Consider the following 19,367-nt stretch of genomic DNA (forward strand, 5'->3'; position numbering starts at 1 on the left):
TTGGTCAGAGGGATGGAGTCACCTGCTTGAGGTGGCACTGTGAGGAGCAGGCTGGGGTGACGCCTCCATGGTCCTCACATGCCATCTTGCCATATACCCACTTTACATATGAGGAAGTGTATCCCAAGCCAGAGGGGCAGATCTGAACTCAACACAATGCCAGCCCCAGAAGAATCCACTAGAGTCTTTGATGGGGGAGAGGGATGCACCAAGCCTCCCCAGGCACCAGAGAGGCATTCTGAGATACCCTGTGGGCTCCTCCACAGAGGCCTTGGGGCCTCCATACATATACAGTGTTTGTGTGTGCACGCCCACCCACACATAGGGCTGCTCTGCTGGGGCACCTGCCAGCCCGTTCCTCCTAGCCACACCCCTCCTCTGTGTCTCTCCTGGGGACATGTCCCTCAGCTCAGGGTCAGCGTCTAGAAACTGGTCTTGGACAGTTCATGCACTCATGGTCTCCTGGAGAACTTGAAAGTAGGTGGTTGGGCCCGGTGCGGTGGCTCACGCCTGTAATCTTAGCACTTTGGGAGGCTGAGGCAGGCAGATCACAAGGTCAGGAGATCGAGACCATCCTGGCTAACACGGTGAAACCCCATCTCTACTAAAAATACAAAAAATTAGTCGGGTGTGGTGGCGGGCGCCTGTAGTCCCAGCTACTTGGGAGGCTGAGGCATGAGAATCGCTTGAACCTGGGAGGTGGAGCTTGCAGTGAGCCAAGATCGCGCCACTGCACTCCAGCCTGAGCGATAGAATGAGACTCCATCTCAAAAAAAAGAAAAAAAAAAAGGTAGATGGAAGGGACACAGGGGACACTGTGCCTTTAAGACTTGTCCTGGGTTGGATCCAGCAGAGAACAGTTGGGTAAACAGCATTGAGCACAGTGGGGAAAACAGACAATACATACTCAAACGAGGATGACGGAGCAGACGAGGGAACTCCAGTGCTGCAGCCTGCCTGAGCCCTGACACCCACACGTCCTCCCAGCAGCCCCAGGAGCTGAGGAAACTGAGGCTGGGAGAGGGTCTCAGACGACTAGCACACAGCAGGTTTATAAACCCGAGGCTGATTTCCCAACTGTCACTGGTGCTTCGACCCTCTCAGCTTCCTCTTAGAAGGTGGGAATGGGGCTGGGCGCAGTGGCTCACGCCTGTAATCCCAGCACTTTAGGAGGCTGAGGAGGGCAGATCACCTGAGCTCAGGAGTTTGAGATCAGCCTGGCCAACACGGTGAAATTCCGTCTCTACTAAAAATACAAAAATTAGCCAGACGTGGTGGCGCACACCTGTAGTCCCAGCTACTCGGGAGGCTGAGGCAGGAGGATGGCTTGAACCTGGTAGGTGGACGCTGCAGTGAGCCGAGACTGTGCCACTGCACTCTAGCCTGGCGACAGAGCAAGACTCCATATATATTTAAAAAAAAAAAAAAAAAAAGGCTGGGTGTGGTGGCTCATGCCTATAATCCCAGCACTTTGGGAGGCTGAGGCAGGCGGATCACGAGGTCAGGAGACTGAGACCATCCTGGCTAACACGGTGAAACCCCGTCTCTACTAAAAATACAAAAAATTGGCTGGGCGTGGTGGCGGGCGCCTGTAGTCCCAGCTGCTTGGGAGGCTGAGGCAGGAGAATGGTGTGAACCCAGAAGGTGGAGCTTGCAGTGAGCCAAAATCGCACCACTGCACTCCAGCCTGGGAGACAGAGCAAGACTCCGTCTCAAAAAAAAAAAGGATGGGAATGATGAACCACACTGCAGGAGCTGCCGCATGGCACAAAAGAAAGAATACTCTCAGGATGGGGTCTCCACCTGCCAACCCCTCCCACCTCGGGGCCTCTCTATGCGCCCTTGGCCTTCCGAGGTCTCAGGGCTCCCCTGCAGCTCCCATGGCCCTTTCTGGGTGTGACGTATTTTCTCTGTGGTCCCCCAACTTCTGCCCCTCCAGGAATTGAGCCCTTGTGGGCCGGTACTATCCCCCAGAATAGGAATTTGTCCCATACTGTGAAAGAGTTTTTTGTATGGATGGTGCTGGATTTCCAGCTGCTGGTGAACACTCAGGTGTGCCAACAGTGCCCTGATTATGCGAGGACAACAGCAACCATCCCCGTCGTGGGCCACAGTGCCAGACCCTGTCCTGCAGATCCCCTCTGAGGCAGAGCTGGGGCAGTGACAGCCCGAGCCTCAGTTTCTCTGCTGTGAAGTGAGCCAACGACAGCTCCTCCTTCATGGGATGACCCCGTTAGGAGAAGCCGGGCAAGCGCAATCCTGCTGCCCTGCCCATGTCCACACACTCCTACCTCCTGTCCCGGTGGCGGTCTGGCCGGACAGAGCCTGGGGTCTGAGCTGGCCTTCCTTCCACTGCCCTTCTGGAAATAGAGTGGCCACACTGCCGCAAGCTGACTATGCTGTGGTCAGGATGAACTCCCCTGGCCTCTCAGAGTGGCCGCCACATGCTCTCGACCCCCAGGCCCCCAGGTGGGCAAAGTGCTAAGGAATGCACAGATGGAGAAACAGAGGCCAAACAACCACTTCAATCATACAACAGGTGGGGGCCCGCCTAGCATCTGGCCAGGGCTCTGGGCACTGTGCTGTCCCCAGCCCACCCCCTGCCACAGGTGGCACAGATGGGCCCATGAGTCAGTGCACGTTCATCCCCTTTGTGCCTCCCGCCGCCCCTCCAGGAGTCTGTGCCCTCATAATCCCCATTTCCCAGGCAGGAAAACCTAGGGTCAGGGAGTGGGAAGCCCCGTGCCAGCGTGGCCCGCAGTCAGGGGAACCCCGGACTCTCTGACGCTGTTACTAGTGGCGCAGCAGGCGCTGTGCTGGAGCGATCTGCGGTTCCCAGGGCGAACACTGCCTGGGAAAAACCCAACGTGGGCGCCAGCGGCAACGCCCGCTCGCTTTCATGCAGTTTGCCTGGTGGCCAGGGAAAGGTCTGTTCTTGGCCTCATTTTGTGGATTAAAAGTGTCCGCGACGGAGGTTCAGAGCAAGACGCAGCGCAGGGTCCTCTGGGGCCATCGGCGTCGCGCCCCCTCCCTTGTGGGGCTCCGCGGGAGCGTCTCAGGCCCGAGAGACTGAGGTCGCCCCAAACTGCGCGCTCTCAGCGTACGGCCTCCAGGCCCCAGGCCCGCCCCGGGTGGAGGCGGAGTCTGGGGCAGCCACTAGCCGCGGGGCGGGCCGGGGGCGGGCCGGGGGCGGGGCGGGCCGGGGGCGGGCCGGGGGCGGGGCGGGCCGGGGGCGGGCCGGGGGCGGGGCGGGCGCGCAGCTGGAGCCTGCGGCGGAGGCTCGGGCGCGCTCAGGCCCGGATTCTGGCGGCCTGCGCGGCCGCACCATGGACTCGGGGACCGAGGAGTACGAGCTCAACGGCGGCCTGCCGCCGGGCACACCCGGCTCCCCAGACGCCTTGGTAAGACCTTCCCCTCACCGCTACGTGATCTTGCCGGGCCCTGTCCTTTCGGGGCGCCCGGCGGAGTGCGCGCCGCGTCCGCACTGCACAGTGGTGGGGGACGTCCCGTTCCAGGTCAAGTCCCTCCCGCCCCATCAGGGTCAGAACGATGCTCCCGGGAGCTCCAGCCACCCCCGGGAAGTGGGCGGAACGTGGGGGCGCGGGGGCGCAGGGCGGGCTGGCGTCCCCAGCCCCACTAAGCAGCGCCCGCGCTTGGCTGCGCAGCGGAGGGGGCCTGGGCGCAGCTCCTCGGTTTAAGGACTGCCGGCGCCCGGCTTTCCCGACCTCCCCCAACTCTCGCGCGGGTCTCTCTAACTTCAGCCTCGCCGTGCCGGCTCCTCCGCGCACTTTGCCCGGGGGCGGGCGGAGGGGAGTCACAGCCTCCGGGCTCCAGACCAGCGCATGCAGACAGTTACGTCACCCCACGCTGACCACACAATCTGATGCGTGCCTTGATGAGGGAACTTGGGGCCCGCGGTGGTCCCTATTCCACTCACCTGCCTTGAGAAATAGAAACGTCACACAGCCTTCAGTGTATGCCCCCACAGGCCCTCCAGAGCTTGCCCTGCCCGGCCTGGGAGAGCTGTGGGCAGGGGGCAGGCCCTGGTAGTGGTCCCGCTTCAGAATTCTTCATCCCAGGACTCAGCACTTACTAAGCACCTTGTGTTTGTTGCAAAGTCCTGGCATGGCCCTCTGGTGACTTGTTTACTTTGAACATTCTTTCCTTTTCTAACCCCCTCAGGGATGGGGGGCAGGGAACAGCAGCCTGTTGGGTTTTTCCAGGTCTCTCTCCATGGCGTGGACCAGACTGGGGCAAAGACACTCAGCCCACTCGCTGGTGAACAGTCCTAGGCCGGTGCTGTGGGGACAGGCAATGTTCGGGGAGGTGGGGCCCCATGAGCCACGGGATAGGATGGCCCTGGGGCTGCATGGACACTTGTCCCTAGGTTAGAGAGGAGCTGTTGCACTGCAGGACTTGACCGGTGTGCGGGACCCCAGCGACCTGGCCCTGCCCCAGTGTGTGAGCACTTTGGCGCAATAGGCAGGGGGCTCCTCCTCTGTGTGTCCTTGGGAAGCTACCACACCTCGCTGGGCCTTTTAGACATGGTCTTATAAAGCGAGAACAGAGGGTCCCTCCTGCCTTCAGGGAAGTGGAGAAAGCAAGTCAGCTAATAAACAGGGCAGTGGCTAGGAAGCGCCTTGGAAAGGGAGGGATACTGCTCCTCCCCCACCCTTGACCTTGCCCGGGCAATGCCCTCCACTCAGAGCAGTCTCTGCTCACCTCTGCGGGCGGCAGGATAGGCTGTGCCTCCTGAGATGGGTGCATCTCAGGCCCAGAGGAGATTGGGTTGGATTTGTTCCCGGATCACTGTCTTGGCTCTGGGCACCGGAGGGAGGGAGACACAGCCCCGCCCCACCAAGCCGTGGTTGGAGAGCAGCCCGGCCCAGACAGGGCAGGAGAGGCGAGGGCAAAGCATGGGGTTCCCTAGGAGCTGGGAGCCCATTGTGGGGGGTGGGCATGGTGGTCAGGGAAGGCTTTCTGTGGAGGTGGGGACATTGGCACTGAGCCCTCGAGGACGGGGAAGGCGGGTGGGCAGATCTGGCTCTCTGAGATGTGTGGAAGGGCATCTAGGCAGAGGGAACGGGGGGAGCAAAGGCTCAGAGGCTGGACCACAGAGCATATGAGGGCCGGGTAGGAGGTGGGGGGATAGGAAGCCAGGCCGATGGGAGGGGCCTTGCAGGCCTGATCATGGTCTGGTGTCCAGGGAGCTGTGGAAAGGCTATGAGCCAGTGTGAGGATGAGCACATTTCCCCTTGAGGGGTAGAAAACTTCGAGGGCCGCTCTACTCACCCAGCCTGGGGGCCCAGGACCACCCAACACACCCGTTCCTCTTTCCACCCTCAAGACCTTGCTTCTCCGTTTCTTGGGCACATCATGTCAGCACTCTGTGCCTCAGTTTCTCATCTGTGAAATGGGTGTGATCGCGGTGCCTGCCGCAGAGGGTGGTGAGGACTCAGTGGCTGATGTATATGAAGTGCTTAGAGCCAGGCCAGCACTCAGCGCCCTCATCCTTCTGCCTGCCATGGAGACCCTCTCCCACTGGTGACCCCTGGCAGTGGTTTGGAGAGGGCAGCACTTTGCCCAGTGTGGGGCCCAAGGAGAGTCTCAGTTTCCTTTTCTGTAAAATGGGGCACAACTGCTCACCTCCCAGGGTGGCTGAGGCTCAGGGAGGAGCCACATGTGGAAGTCCGGCCTGCGTGGGCTCTGTTGGGCCACGGCTGTGGGAAGCTCTCAGGTCTCCCCCACTCCGTGTGCCCTGCGCCCCTGTGGCCCTTCATGTGAGGGCCTCCATCAGTGACCAGGGATTGAGTCAGCTCACTTGTGGCTGTCAGCAGAAGGAATAGTAAACAACAATTTTAATGTGAAAATGGCCTGAATCTGTTATCCCCAGGGTGTCTCAAGGCAGGGAGGTAGTGGGGATGGGGTTGGGACACGGCCATCTGGTGCCAGCCACACCCTCCTGCCCCTCACAGCCTGCAGGTTGAAGGTTCCTGGGGCCACATCTGGGCCGAGAGGCATGGTCCTTGGAGGTAGGTAGCTGTGCCCTGTACACCTGCCATCTGGGCTGTGCATGGCCTCAGCTGCCCAGGAGGAGGTTTGCTCATTTCCTCATTTCTGCTTTCCTGGCAGATCCTGAGGCCGGCAGGGTCTGGGCCAAGTTCTAAAAGGCAACCCTAACATGGTCTCAGGGCCACTCCTGGCCAGTGCTGAGTCTGCGGGAAGTGGGTCTGCCTGGCACAGCTGCGGTGGGAACCCCGCCTCCCAGCATTTCCTGCTGTCTTGCTGGGGTTTCCTGCCAGGAACACAGACATGGAGCTGGGAGACCCTCTCAGGGCCTGCTTCCTGGGCTGGCCGGTAGGAGACGGTGCAGGGCTCCAGTGCCAGGCCCTGCCTGTCTGTGTGGCATCTGGGGAATGGGCACAGCAGCTCATGCCCACACTGGTGGGTCAGACAAGGGATGCCGGAGGCCCCAGGCAGGTCCAAGCACATGGTGGGGGAGAAGAGGGGTGCCTGATTTTCAGGTTGCCCCACCATCTGCCAATGCCTGCTGAGTCCAAGGGTTAGGGCCAGTGAGCAGGACAGACTTCGAGCAGCCAAGGTCTAGACGGGGACCCCCCAGGCACCCAGGGCAGGCACCTCGTCCCTGTTGTCCCCCTGGGTCCTGCTCAGCACAGGAGAACCTGTGCCCCAGGCTGTCCTTTCTTTGCCATGTGACTGTTTTGTGAGCCTGTTCAGCTGCTTTTGAGTCAGTGGAGTTGGTCGGGGAGGCAGAGTCTTTCAAATCAGTGAGAGCCAGGCATCAAGGAAGAACAGCCCTGCCACCCACTGCCATGCGCTCCACCAGCCATGGGGCATCTGAGACCACCCCATTCAGTCCCTTCCACATCCTTGTCTACCCATTTTACAGATAAGGAAACTGAGGCATAGAGTGGTCAGTGTTGAGGCAGGACTGGGGAGGTAAAGGAGGTGCTATGGCAGCTTCCAGCCCTGTTCGTCACAGGCCCTTGGAAAGGGCAGCTGATATGCATCACCACATTTGTGGGCCCACAGCCCCCGACCCTGTCTCCACCCATCTAAGCTCTGGGTGAGCCGGAGCACCCATTATGCCATGGCCAGAGCCAGGCCCGTGGATGCAGCAAGCCCGGTTCATATCCCACTTCTGTGCCAGCCCCTCCTGCCTGAGCTGAGGATGCTCACTGAAGTGGCCCTAGGACCAACCGTGTGGCCCAGCCCCAACACGTGCAGCCTGCAGTGGGGAGGCCGACCGTCCACAGAAGGTTGCACGAGGAGCCAGCCACGCCCCTACACAGAGCTGACCTCCTCACCAAGCCTCCTTCCTAGCTTTCAGAGGAAAAATATCTGGCCTGGCCCCAGGCCCCGGGTGCTGCTGAGGTTCTGCGGAAGTCCCATTGGCCCTGGGAATATATTAACCAGGGTGTTTATTCCCTGCCCTGCCCAAGCCATGGGCACTGGTCTCGGCAGGGCTTAGCTCCTGGCAGCTCCTGCTGGCTGGTCAGGACCACAGGGCTCCCTCACCTGTGGTAGCTGGGTCCCCCGGCCACCCTAAGGCCCATCCCAAGATAGAGGCAAGTGCCCAGGACTGGGGGAGTGTGGGATCGTCCTCCCTGGGACCCTCCTGTGCGGTGGCCAGCTCCAGGGCTCCAAGGCCCGGAGCACCGAGGTTAGGGACAGGGAAGCAGACCGACCCTGCTGCCCTCCCCTCCACATGACACTCCCAATGTGGCCTGCTGCCTGGGGTGGTTGCCAGCTATGCTGTATCCTGGGGCAGCCCTATGCTTTGGGACACACAGTCCTTGGAGGTGGCTCTGGGAAAACCTCCTCCAAGCTGCAATCTGTTGGTCTGTAGAATGGGAGAGGAACACAGCCTCTCCCTTGGTGAGCGGGAGTTTCCCAGGTGCAACCCTAGATATACGGAGGGGGAGACTGAGGCCAGCGGAGGGGGAGCTTTGCGTCAGGGCCACGGGCTGGGCTGTGGTGAGCCAGGGCTTGACCTGCATGCAGAAGCTTCCCTAGCTGCAGGTTGAACAGGAAGCAGATGGCCAGATGGGCTGGAAGTGCCCTTCACCAGCAGGGGTGCATGGTCAGGGCATTTGCTGGCCACTCGGGGCTCAGAGGCCATCCTGGGGCATCTGCTCCACAGCCTCATGGTACACATGGGAGACTGAGGCACAAAGTCGGGCTAGTTGTCCTAAAGTTACACAGCTGGAGCCTGAAGCAGGGAGCCACTGAGAGTTCAGCCCCTAAGGGGACAATGGCATCAGCTACCAGAGCTTCTGAGCCCCAGGTCCTGGGTTCAAATCCTAGCCAAGCCCTCACTTGCTATGTGGCTTTGGGTAAGGAACCGCCTTTGCTGGGCCTCAGTTTACCCACCTTAAGTGGGCATGAGGACAGCAGGGGCACAGGCTCCTCGTGGCTGGGGGTGCTGAGAGCTGAGGCTTGGGGAGCTGGAGGCTCTGCGCGGATGGTGCTTTTTAATGGATCCGAGTGTTCCTCGTGACCGCATGGCTGTGAAATATTTAAATGGTTCTGCAGAGCTCAGAAAAAAAGGGAATTCTTCCTCCTGCCCAGAGGCCAACACAGTTAGCCTGGGCATGTGTGTCTGTTTATGTACGTGTGCGTGTAGTTTGTGTATGTATGTGCATGTGTATTTGTGTGTGCTGTATTGTGTGCACGTGTGTCTCACATGTCTATGTGTGTCTTTCTGGGGGATGTGTGTTTCTGTGTCTTTGTGACTAGGAACATGCACATACATGTGTAGATGCCCCCGGAAGGTGGAAATCCTCACAGGGTCTGCACTTGGCCTTCTCCCAGCACCAAGTCCTGGGATGGAGACCCGGATGAGCATAAGGGTGGCCTTGAAGGAAGGCACTTTGGCACTTGAGGTTTGTGAAACTGAGGAGTACATGCCCACTGTGGCCAGCAGCCCCTGAGACACTGCACCTCGCGGAGCACACATGTGATGGGGTGTGGCCCACTGGGCGGCTTTGCAAGAGCAGAGCTGGAGACGACCTCAGTGCCAGGCACAGGCCCTTACATCCGGGCTGTCCTCACCCAGACCTTGGGCAGCCTGGGAGGAAGCCCCTAAGTAGACAATGGTGGGACAGGGACACATAGTCCTGGGAGATGGCTCTGGGCAAACCTCCTCTGAGCTGCAATCTGCTGATCTGTAGAATGGGAGAGGAACACAGCTTCTCACTTGGTGAGTGCCCTGGCTGTGCTGGGGCCTGGGGGAATCCCAGGGAGTGCAGTGTCAGGCCCAGGGTGGGAGAGGCAAAGTAGACACCCCATAGTGGCTTGGGGGTATGCATGGAGTGACCCGAGAGCACACCAGCGCCCCAGGGACAGGGCTGCTGGGTGGCCCAGGTAAAGGCGGCTGTCCCTGCGCGCACATGTGTCCACGTGAACTTGCTACTTACAGAGCAGCTGATGCTGAAGGCAGATTGTTGGAATTCCCAGGCCCAGGTGTAAGCAGCGGAGCCCGCCGGTGTCCCCTGACGCCCACTCTCTCTTCCTCCTGGGTACATAATTTTAGATGAAACTGAAAAACACGCAGCATGAAAGCAAGGCCCCTGCCCTCTGCTGGTTCTGTATTGGCTGCCTTGTGTATTTTTCATTGTGCATGTTTCCAGCCTGCAGAAAGTCGAGGCCTGGATGGATACCAGTGTCCGCCCCTCCCTGTGGCCCTGCGGCACCCCGGCCTCCCGGCCTGCATCTTTCATGAGTCTGGAAACAGGATCTCCCAGAGAGGGCCCCAGGAGGTTGGCTGCCAGCAGTGGGTTCTCACAGCTGCCTCCAAACAGGTGACCAGTCCTGGGAGGCTGTGGTCTAGGGCCTGGCAGCTCAGGGGCGCCTGTGGACAAAGGGCCAGGCCAAGGGGCTGGCAGGTTTGTTCTGAGTGGCTGAAGAGGGGCCCCACCAGGGCAGCTTGAGAGGGACAGACTCTTGCTCCAGAGAAAGAGGAAGTTTGGTACTTAGGGCTGCCTTGGAATGAAGGGCCAGCCCTAGAGAGGACCTTCCTGTGGCAGGAGAGAGGGCCATGTCCTGCCAGGGGAAGTCCTGGGAGGCTTCCTGGAAGCAGTGGCCTCTGTGTGGGGCCTTGGAGCTTGAGAGTGTCTGGTACCAGGGAAAGGCACTGGGGGCTTTGAGAGAACTGCACGGGGCCCTGACCAGATGGGCCCCTAAGGCAAAGAGGATTCCACCAGAACTCGCATTCCCATTTTATTACTCTGAGAAGTAATGCGGAAGCTAAGCTCCACTGTATGTCGTATGCTGAGGCATCTATTGAGCGTCTGCTGTGTGGGGGCCGGGCTCTGGGTGGCCCACCTCAGTGAAGGCTTGCTGCTAATGGCCGGATAGTTCTGCAAGGTCTGTGCTGAGGTCTGGAGGCTGAGTGGCCTGTCGGGCCCCAAGGCTGGGAGGTTGGGAGGTGGCAGGGGCGATCTCAGCTCTTAGGTCCAGCCCAGGAAGATTTGTTTCTTGCCTGGGCCAGTGTGCACAGATCTGTCCGCCCAGACGTCACTTCCTTTCCCGGCATCAGGAGCTCAGACTCTGAGGGGAGGGGGAGAGGAGGCCGGGAGGCACAGATGGGTAGGGGCAGGCAGGGAGGAGCAGCCCCGCCTACGGCAGGAGGGGGAGGATCCTGCAATGCTTTCCAGTGGAAAATCAGAGTGCGTGTGCTGAGGTTGCTATGTCGTTTCCTTTCTCTCCGGGACTGTATTCCTAGGGGAGGTTTTATAAAGGCTGAGCACATTCTCTCAGCCTCTGCTTAGGGTAATAAGCACTTCTGTCTGAGCACTTACCGGGTGGGGGCAAGGGAAGCCTTCACCTGCAGGGCCCAGTGACCCCCAGAGCCCAACTCGGGCACAGCCCTTGCCCCCTCCCCCACCCGCCTTGCTAACCATCCCCTTCCCTGCAGCCGGCCCGCTGGGGCTGGAGGCACGGGCCCATCAACGTGAACCATTACGCCAACAAGAAGAGCGCAGCTGAGAGCATGCTGGACATCGCACTGCTGATGGCCAACGCGTCCCAGCTGAAGGCTGTTGTGGAACAGGGCCCCAGCTTCGCCTTCTATGTGCCCCTGGTGGTCCTCATCTCCATCTCCCTTGCGCTGCAGATCGGCGTGGGGGTGCTGCTTATCTTCCTCGGTAGGTCCCCGGGTGGGGTCAGCCGGGCCACCTGCTCACCTTGCTGGCATCTGTTCGCATCCCCTGGGACAGGTGCCCACCACCTTGCACACTTGGCCCTCAAGGAGCTGCTGAGTTCCTGGCCCTCATCACCCAGACATGCAGTCCAGGAAGTGGCACCCACCCCCCCGCCCCTCGCCCTGCACTTTGGTTTTTGTTTTGTTTTGTTTTTTTTTTGAAACAAGGTCCCCCTCTGTCACCCAGGCTGGAATGCAGTGGCGCAGTCTCAGCTCACTGCAAACTCCATCTCCTGGGCTCAAGCAATCCTCCCACCTCAGCCCCCAAAGTAACTGGGATTACAGGCGTTCACCACCATGCCGGGCTAATTTTTGTATTTTTTTTAGAGATGAGGTTACGCCATGTTGCCCGGTCGAATTTTTGAGCTCAAGTGATCCAACGGCTTCAGTCTCCCAAAATACTGGGATTACAGGCGTGAGACACCGCACTCGGCCTTGTTTTGTTTTGTTTTTGAAACTGGGTCTTGCTGTGTCTTGATCACAGCTCACTGCAGTCTCAACTTCCCAGACTCAAGTGAGCCTTCTGCCTCAGCCTCCCAGGTAGCCTGGACCACAGCTATATGCCATCATGCCGGCTAATTTTTTTATTTTTGGTAGACACAGGGTCTTGCTATGCTGCCCAGGCTGGTCTCAAACTCCTGGGCTCACATAATCCTCCTGTCTTGGCCTCCCAAAGTGCTGGGATTACGGGTATGAACCACCGTGCCTGGCCCCACCCTGCACTTTGAAAGAGCACAGAGTGGGGTCAGGGCCTGGCCTGTGGGCATTAGGGCAGGCATTTCACTGGGTTATTGTTGACCCATGCCATGAGATGGCCTCAGCCATGCCAGTCCTCACCTCCTGGGCCCAGGGTCCTCCTCATGGCTGCGTAACCTTGGGCAAGTGGCTGAACCTCCCGGGCCTCACTTATAAAACAGGAATCATAATAGAACTGCAGTTTGTGGCAGGAATCACTAGATTAAGGCACGCAAAGGGCTCAGTGCATTTGCCCAAACCTGGCCTTTGGTTGACGTCCATAGCTTCAATTCCTATAAGGAAAGTGTGGGGGCTACAGAAGGTGGGGTCATAGACTGTGGGGTTGCCCAAGCCAGGGGCGCTGTTGTCAGTGTTTCAGCAAAACAGATGTATTTTTCTCTGGGCGACAAAACTCATCCTAAATGCAACTGAGAGCCCTGTAATGTCCCAGGACAGCTTGACCACTGGGGTGGGTCCCCTTCCACTGTCCCAGGCTGGGGCGCTGCGCCTGGGCTGCGCTTGGCACCATCCACTCCTCTCTCGCCCACAGTCAAGTACGACCTTAACAACCCGGCCAAGCACGCCAAGCTGGACTTCCTCAACAACCTGGCCACAGGCCTGGTGTTCATCATCGTGGTAGTCAACATCTTCATCACGGCCTTCGGGGTCCAGAAGCCCTTGATGGACATGGCACCCCAGCAGTAGGGCACCCAGGTGAGCTGGGAGATGGGGCGCGAGGCCTGCAGTCCTGGGGTTGCTCGCTGTCGGAGGCTCTTGCAGTGTGGCGAGTCCCTGGCCGGCCAGCCTTGGACACCTTCCTAGGCCATGGGCATCCTCGTCCACACCTACAAGGCCAATGCCTGGCCACTGCCTTGAGGCCAGCCCTGCCACTGGTGCTGGCCACCTGGGGTCCTGTGGTCACAGTGTTTAGACGGAATGTGTGTAGGAGCCACCATTTGAACATCCTGGAGAACTCACTTAAACATAAGATTTCTATACATTCAGAATGTCTGTCCGAAAAAAAAAAAAAAGATTTCTGGGTCAGGCGCAGTGGCTCATGCCTGTAATCCCAGCACTTTGGGAGGCTGAGGCGGGCAGATCACTTGAGGTCAGGAGTTCGAGACCAGCCTCGCCAACAGGGTGAAACCCCGTCTCTACTAAAAATACAAAAAGTAGCCAGGCATGGTGCCACATCCCTGTAGTCCCAGCTACTCAGGAGGCTGAGGCAGGAGAATCGCTTGAACCCAGGAGGCAGAGGTTGCAGTGAGCTAAGATCGTACTGCTGCACTCCAGCCTGAGTGACAGAGTGAGACTCTGTCTCAAAAAACACCCAAAACCCAAAGGTTTCTGGCTTCTCTTGATAAGTCAGGGGCTCTGCACCCCTTATCAGCTCCACTTAGCAGGTGAAGCTTCCTCCCAGCCCTCATCTGAGAAAAAGGGACCTTGGTATGACTGCCGGCCTGACATGCCCACCTCACTGTGCCACTCTGACCGGGACAGTGGGATTCAGGATCTTGTCACGTGGAGCCCCTGTGACTCTTCAAGTCTGCCCCTTGCCGGGCCTCGCAGAGTCTGTTAGCTGCCTGCCTTAGGCTGGACCCTGGCTGTGTGCAGGATGCAGACTGAGGCGGTCCCCACAGGACGAGGCACCCAGTGTAGGAAGACTTCCCACACCACACACAGCCTCTCCCTGTGTCCTTGCTCGGAGAGGGTGAGCGTCTGCCCAGTGACACAGCCTGGGAGCAGGATCCACAGGAAGGCCTGGGATGCAGCCATGGCCAGGGCCACATGGTACACACACTACAGTCCATGCAGCCAGGCCAGGGCCACACACCACAGTCCCCGCGACCTCGGGCCTAGGGGTCACCCCTCCGGTTTGTAGCAGAGGTGGAGGTGAGTTGCTAAGGCAGTGGTGGGCACTCCTGGCAGGTGGCCATCTCTCCACCAGTGGTGGCCCACGGCAGAGTAGACAGGAGCAGTGCTCTTGGGGCAGAGTGCCTGTGTATCAAGGATATATAAAAATTTCCCCAGGCCAGGCGCGGTGGCTTATGCCTGTAATCCCAGCACTTTGGGAGGCTGAGGCAAGCGGATCACCCGAGGTCGGGAGCTTGAGACCAGCCTGACCAACATGGAGAAACCCCGTCTCTGTTAAAAATACAAAATTAGCCAGGCGTGATGGCGCATGCCTGTAATCCCAGCTACTCAGGAGGGTGAGGCAAGAGAATTGCTTGAACCTGGGAGGTGGAGGTTGCAGTGAACTGAGATCACGCCATTGCACTCCAGCCCAGGCAACAGTGTGAGACTCCGTCTCCGGAAAAAAAAAAAAAAATTCCCCAAGAGGGCATAGTGAGGATGAGGTGGGGCACTGGGGCCAGCAGCTGGGTTGGGAGCACCCTGCATCCACCCGGCCTCGCCCCTCCCCACACAGGGGCCAACTAGGAATGACCGCTGCTCGTAGTGGCCCATGGCCTCTCAAGCTCCCCTACCACACCCATGGCCATTCCCCCAGTGGGATCACGCCAGCCCCCAATGTCCTGGCCATGGAGCCTGAAGTCACCCTTCTGAAAGGGCCCGGATCTGGGCGCCCCCACGTGGGGTCCGAGTCACTGTCCAGATGCTGCCTTCAGTTTGTAGTTAAGTTGTCCTCTTCCAGAACACCTAGATGTCAGCTGCTCCCTGGCTTGGGCATGTGTCCAGGCCATTTATTAATCACCTGCTGTGTGTGCTGAATGTAGTCCCTAACTCTCCCAAGCATAGGTTATCTGCCTGCCAGGAAGAGGGTGCTGGGCCTGTGGGCCACGTGGGGACCCAGCAGTGGACCTTAAGGCTGTCCTCAGAGGCTGGGAGGCCAAAGCTGCTGTGCGTCCTGCTTGGAGCAGCCAGAGAGGTCTCAGGTTTCGTGGGTGGCTGTGGTCACAGCTACCCAACCCAAGCCCCCCATGCTGGGCCAGGCCTTTAAATCCTGGCAGTAACCCAGCCATACCATATTCATTCCATTTTCAGAGGGGAAACTGAGGCATGGAGTACTTTGACACCTCTCATGTCAGAATCAGGCTCTTCTCCTTCCTGAGTCCAGGTGTGCAAATGGCCCCGACACTCGGGGCTTGTCACAGCCTGGCTCAGAGCCTCTCCTCTCCCTCCTCCCGGGCTCAGACCCTCTCCTCTCCCTCCTCCCGGGCTCAGAGCCTCTCCTCTCCCTCCTCCCGGGCTCAGAGCCTCTCCTCTCCCTCCTCCCGGGCTCAGAGCCTCTCCTCTCCCTCCTCCCGGGCTCAGACCCTCTCCTCTCCCTCCTCCCGGGCTCAGACCCTCTCCTCTCCCTCCTCCCGGGCTCAGACCCTCTCCTCTCCCTCCTCCCGGGCTCAGACCCTCTCCTCTCCCTCCTCCCGGGCTCAGACCCTCTCCTCTCCCTCCTCCCGGGCTCAGACCCTCTCCTCTCCCTCCTCCCGGGCTCAGAGCCTCTCCTCTCCCTCCTCCCGGGCTCAGAGCCTCTCCTCTCCCTCCTCCCGGGCTCAGACCCTCTCCTCTCCCTCCTCCCGGGCTCAGACCCTCTCCTCTCCCTCCTCCCGGGCTCAGAGCCTCTCCTCTCCCTCCTCCCGGGCTCAGAGCCTCTCCTCCCTCCTCCCGGGCTCAGACCCTCTCCTGTCCCTCCTCCCGGGCTCAGACCCTCTCCTCTCCCTCCTCCCGGGCTCAGAGCCTCTCCTCTCCCTCCTTCCGGGCTCAGACCCTCTCCTCTCCCTCCTCCCGGGCTCAGACCCTCTCCTGTCCCTCCTTCCGGGCTCAGACCCTCTCCTCTCCCTCCTTCCGGGCTCAGACCCTCTCCTGTCCCTCCTTCCGGGCTCAGACCCTCTCCTCTCCCTCCTTCCGGGCTCAGACCCTCTCCTCTCCCTCCTTCCGGGCTCAGACCCTCTCCTCTCCCTCCTTCCGGGCTCAGACCCTCTCCTCTCCCTCCTTCTGGGCTCAGACCCTCTCCTCTCCCTCCTCCCGGGCTCAGACCCTCTCCTCTCCCTCCTTCCAGGCTCAGAGCCTCTCCTCTGTCTCCTTTCCAGGACCCTGGATGCTGCCTGCCTTGCAACTCAGCTGCCCGACCCCAGGAGTCGCCATACCTGTGAGGTGTCCACCTCCCTGCACATGGCACTCCCCAGACTGCCAGAGCCCAGGCTGGCCTCATCTGCACCATGTCCCCAGACCAGCCCTTGCTCTGACTGTGGCCAAGCACCATGCAGGAGGCCACTCTTGTCTCTCAGCAGCTGTTCCCAGGAGGCAGCTCCCTCCTGGCACATGGGGGCTGGCCACAATAGCCCAGAGGGTGAGAACTGGACAGCCGCAGAGACCTGTGCCCAGAGAAGGGTCTCAACCCACTCAAGGACACACAGCAGGTCCGTGGATGGGCTGGATGAGGGACCAGGGCCAGCCTCTGTCTCAGGACATTCCAGAAGGACAAGGAGATATCTCTCTTTCTCCCAAAGCACCAGCGTCCCCACCTCCCGTGGGCCCTGTCCGGGTTGCCCTGGTGACCCCAGCCTCTATCCACTTCCTAACCCAGGGACCCTGCACAGCCAGAACTGCCTTTGGCCCTGCTGATGGCCACTGGCTCTGGTCTTAAGTGCCTGGGTTTGGTGGCCATCAAGACGGAGCCAGTCAGGCCTGTGAGGGCCGTAGACCTTGTATATGCCCTGCACCAGCAGTGACCGGGCAGAGCCCAGCCCCCTCCACGGGGGTCCCAGCACCCACTTTTCTAATCATGAATGACCAATAAAGCCCATGCTCTTTGTCAGGCTCCATGTGCCATCTCCCTGTTCCCGGGGCTGGACCAGCCTTGGCCTCCCTGTCCCCTTTCCAGCTGCCCTGCAGGGGTGTCAGAAGCACACGGTTCTGGCCAGGGCCGCCTTCTCCAGAATCTTGGCTTGGGGAGCTCTTTGGCTCCGACATCTCCTGGGGTGAGGTTTGGAGGCACAGAGGTGGAAGTCTGAGGTCATTGACATCAGCAGCCCCTAGTGACCTCTGACCTGGGCAGGGTCAGGTGGGGAACGGTGTCATTTTCCCCCTCGCATGTTTCCAGCACTGTTTCCTGCCCGCCTGCGGACAGGCCTTGAGGTGCTACCCCTGGGTCGCTCCCCTACCAAGTTTGAAGTTGCTGCTTCCCCGCAGTGGTGTCCAGTGATGCCTGTGGTCAGTGGGGACATTCTCTGGGTAGAGGGGAGCTGGGAGCCATGCCGGGACCAGGCCCTGAACTCTCAGGGCCCACCTGCCCCACAGGACCCCTCACCCAGTGGAAATCTGGCTCCCAGGCCGCCAGTGTCTGGCGCTTCACTCTCTTCTCCTTGGTCCCCCATCCTTCCCCAACCCCCCACTACCCATTCTGTTCTCCCCACCGCCCTTCCCAGCCGCAGCCCCTCATCTCCCTGGATGCGGAGCATCTGGTGGCTTTAGGTGGGAGTGGGGCCAGCTTGCCCCGTCCTCCATCCTGAGCTGCCTCTGCGTCCCCCCTGTGGGTCCCCCGACCTGGCCCCTCCAGGTGAGGTACCTGAGCATCTCCTGCCAGCCTCTGCCCTTTCCTCCTCCAAGCAGCCTTCCAGGGGCACAGGGGAGGGGGCAAGGCCTCCAGCACTACCGAAGCCCCCACTTACTTCCTCATCACTTTTCTTCTGTCCCCATCTGGGCTGAGCCCCGTGACTTGGGGTGGCTGCAGCTCCCGGTTCCTCGGGTGGATGAGTGGCCCCCACCCTGCAATCCTGTGTCTGGGCTGACATCAGGTCTGCACAGCCCCATTGCTGAAGTGATGGAAAGCAGAAGCACTCCTGAGCGAAGGGGTCTAACTGGGCTCTGCTCTAAAGCACTCCCGGGGGAAAACAACGGCAACTACTGAGTAGGTGACCGCGTGGATGCCGAGAAGCTGAGCTCGTGGCACTGCTGTCTCCACTTTTGTGTTTGTCCCATAGAGGGTTTGAAAAGTAGTTGACACGGGAATGAGTTCCGAGATGTGCTGAGTTGAAAAGGAAGCTGCAAAGGTATATGGTGGGTGCGAAGTATGCTCCTGAGAGGAGGTGATGTAGCATTGGCCACAGGTTGCGTGGCCAGGGCTGACTCAGATGCATGCCGCCCAGCGCTTGGTCCCTGATTTGGCCGTGGCCTGCAGTGTGCACTGGCTGGCAGCCAGGCAGGAGGGTGGGACCCCTGTGTGCCTGGCCTCACACACCAGCAGCCGGATGTTGGCCAACACATCTTAGCTCTTCCTGTGGCCAGGAGAGGAAGTTCACCGGGACCATGAACCCAGATGACTGTGCTGGGCCCTGGGCAATCCCCAATTGGATGTGTGCACCCTGACCCCCTGTGGTCCCCATGCCCAGGTGGCTTCCCCTACTCAGACGCCCATGCTGGCCACCCCCAACCTCCCCGCCCACCAACTCCCAGGCTTATTCACCAACCACTCCACCAGCTCTGACCCTGACTTCTGGGGTTCCCATCTCAGTCCTCAGCCTGTGCTGCTGCCCCTTGAAGAGCATCCTTCCAGGCCCCCATCAGCTGGCCGCGGCTTAGCTCTAAGGTTACTCCAGAGACTGTCCTGAGCAGTCTGATGCCACCCCTCCCTGATCACTGTCTTGGCCCCATTGCAATTTATGCTTTGGTGCCTTGGGATAGAGTCACTGTCCATGTTGCCAGAAACAGTGCGGCCAGGTGGACTCTCCCCTGGAACTGGAGTCTGAGTCCAGCCCAAGTCCAGGGCGGGCACTCCGAGAATGAGTGTTTTGCCCGCTGGGTCTCCTGAGGGCCAAGGGGCTCTGCTGGAGCTGGGGGCAGGGCTTGGCACCTGCATCCCTGTCTGTGCTTCTCCTACTTAAGGATCCTTTGTCTGACCTGGCTCTCCTACCAGATGCCACCACCTATCTGCAGCCTGTGTCCTCAGCACTGTCCAGCATATAGTAGGTGCTCAGTAAATGTCTGGGGCAGAACCCACTCACCTGCCTGTATGTGCTAGGCCCTGTGCACGTGTCACAGCAGCCAAGGGACAGACAAAAAACAGGCCCAGGAGCTGCTCAGAGCCAAGACAGCACCTATGGGGTCCTGGGACCTGATGTATCCACTCCAGCCAATCCTGCCCGTGGATTCAGCTCTGTTCTCACAGGAGACCTGGAAAGTGAACAAGATGCACCCACGAAGTTGGGTGGTGGGGGGGACATGGAGGGACACACAGGGAGCTCAGGAGGGATGGGCAGGGAGGTCAGTAGGTGACCTGGGATGATGGTGAGGGGCTAGGTGGAAGTCTGGGAAGAAGGTTTGAGGGCAAGGAAGCCTGTGCACAAGTCCTGTGAGCTGGGCTGGTGTTGGGGAAGCAGTGAGGTGCGGGGGCAGGTAGGGGCAGTCGCATAGAGCTGGAGATGACCAACTGGGCAGAGTGCGATGGGAGGGT

General features: G+C 59.9%; 1 protein-coding gene across 2 annotated transcripts; it reads left to right on the plus strand.

The window, feature by feature from the left end:
* Nucleotides 1–3,241: 3,241 nt before the first annotated feature.
* Nucleotides 3,242–16,736, plus strand: NINJ1 (ninjurin 1). Of its 2 annotated transcripts, XM_055271901.1 has the most exons (4): nucleotides 3,242–3,401; nucleotides 10,940–11,168; nucleotides 12,510–12,673; nucleotides 16,006–16,147. In XM_055271901.1, exons 1-3 carry the CDS (start codon nucleotides 3,327–3,329, stop codon nucleotides 12,662–12,664), a joined length of 459 nt encoding a protein of 152 aa, XP_055127876.1. In that variant the 5' UTR covers nucleotides 3,242–3,326; the 3' UTR covers nucleotides 12,665–12,673; nucleotides 16,006–16,147. The 2 variants fall into 2 exon arrangements, with proteins under 2 accessions (XP_055127876.1, XP_055127875.1); XM_055271900.2 differs by lacking the exon at nucleotides 12,510–12,673 and having other exon boundaries at nucleotides 16,006–16,736.
* Nucleotides 16,737–19,367: the final 2,631 nt, after the last annotated feature.

Source organism: Symphalangus syndactylus, chromosome 3 (assembly GCF_028878055.3).
Source record: "Symphalangus syndactylus isolate Jambi chromosome 3, NHGRI_mSymSyn1-v2.1_pri, whole genome shotgun sequence".
NCBI classification, from domain to species: domain Eukaryota; kingdom Metazoa; phylum Chordata; class Mammalia; order Primates; family Hylobatidae; genus Symphalangus; species Symphalangus syndactylus.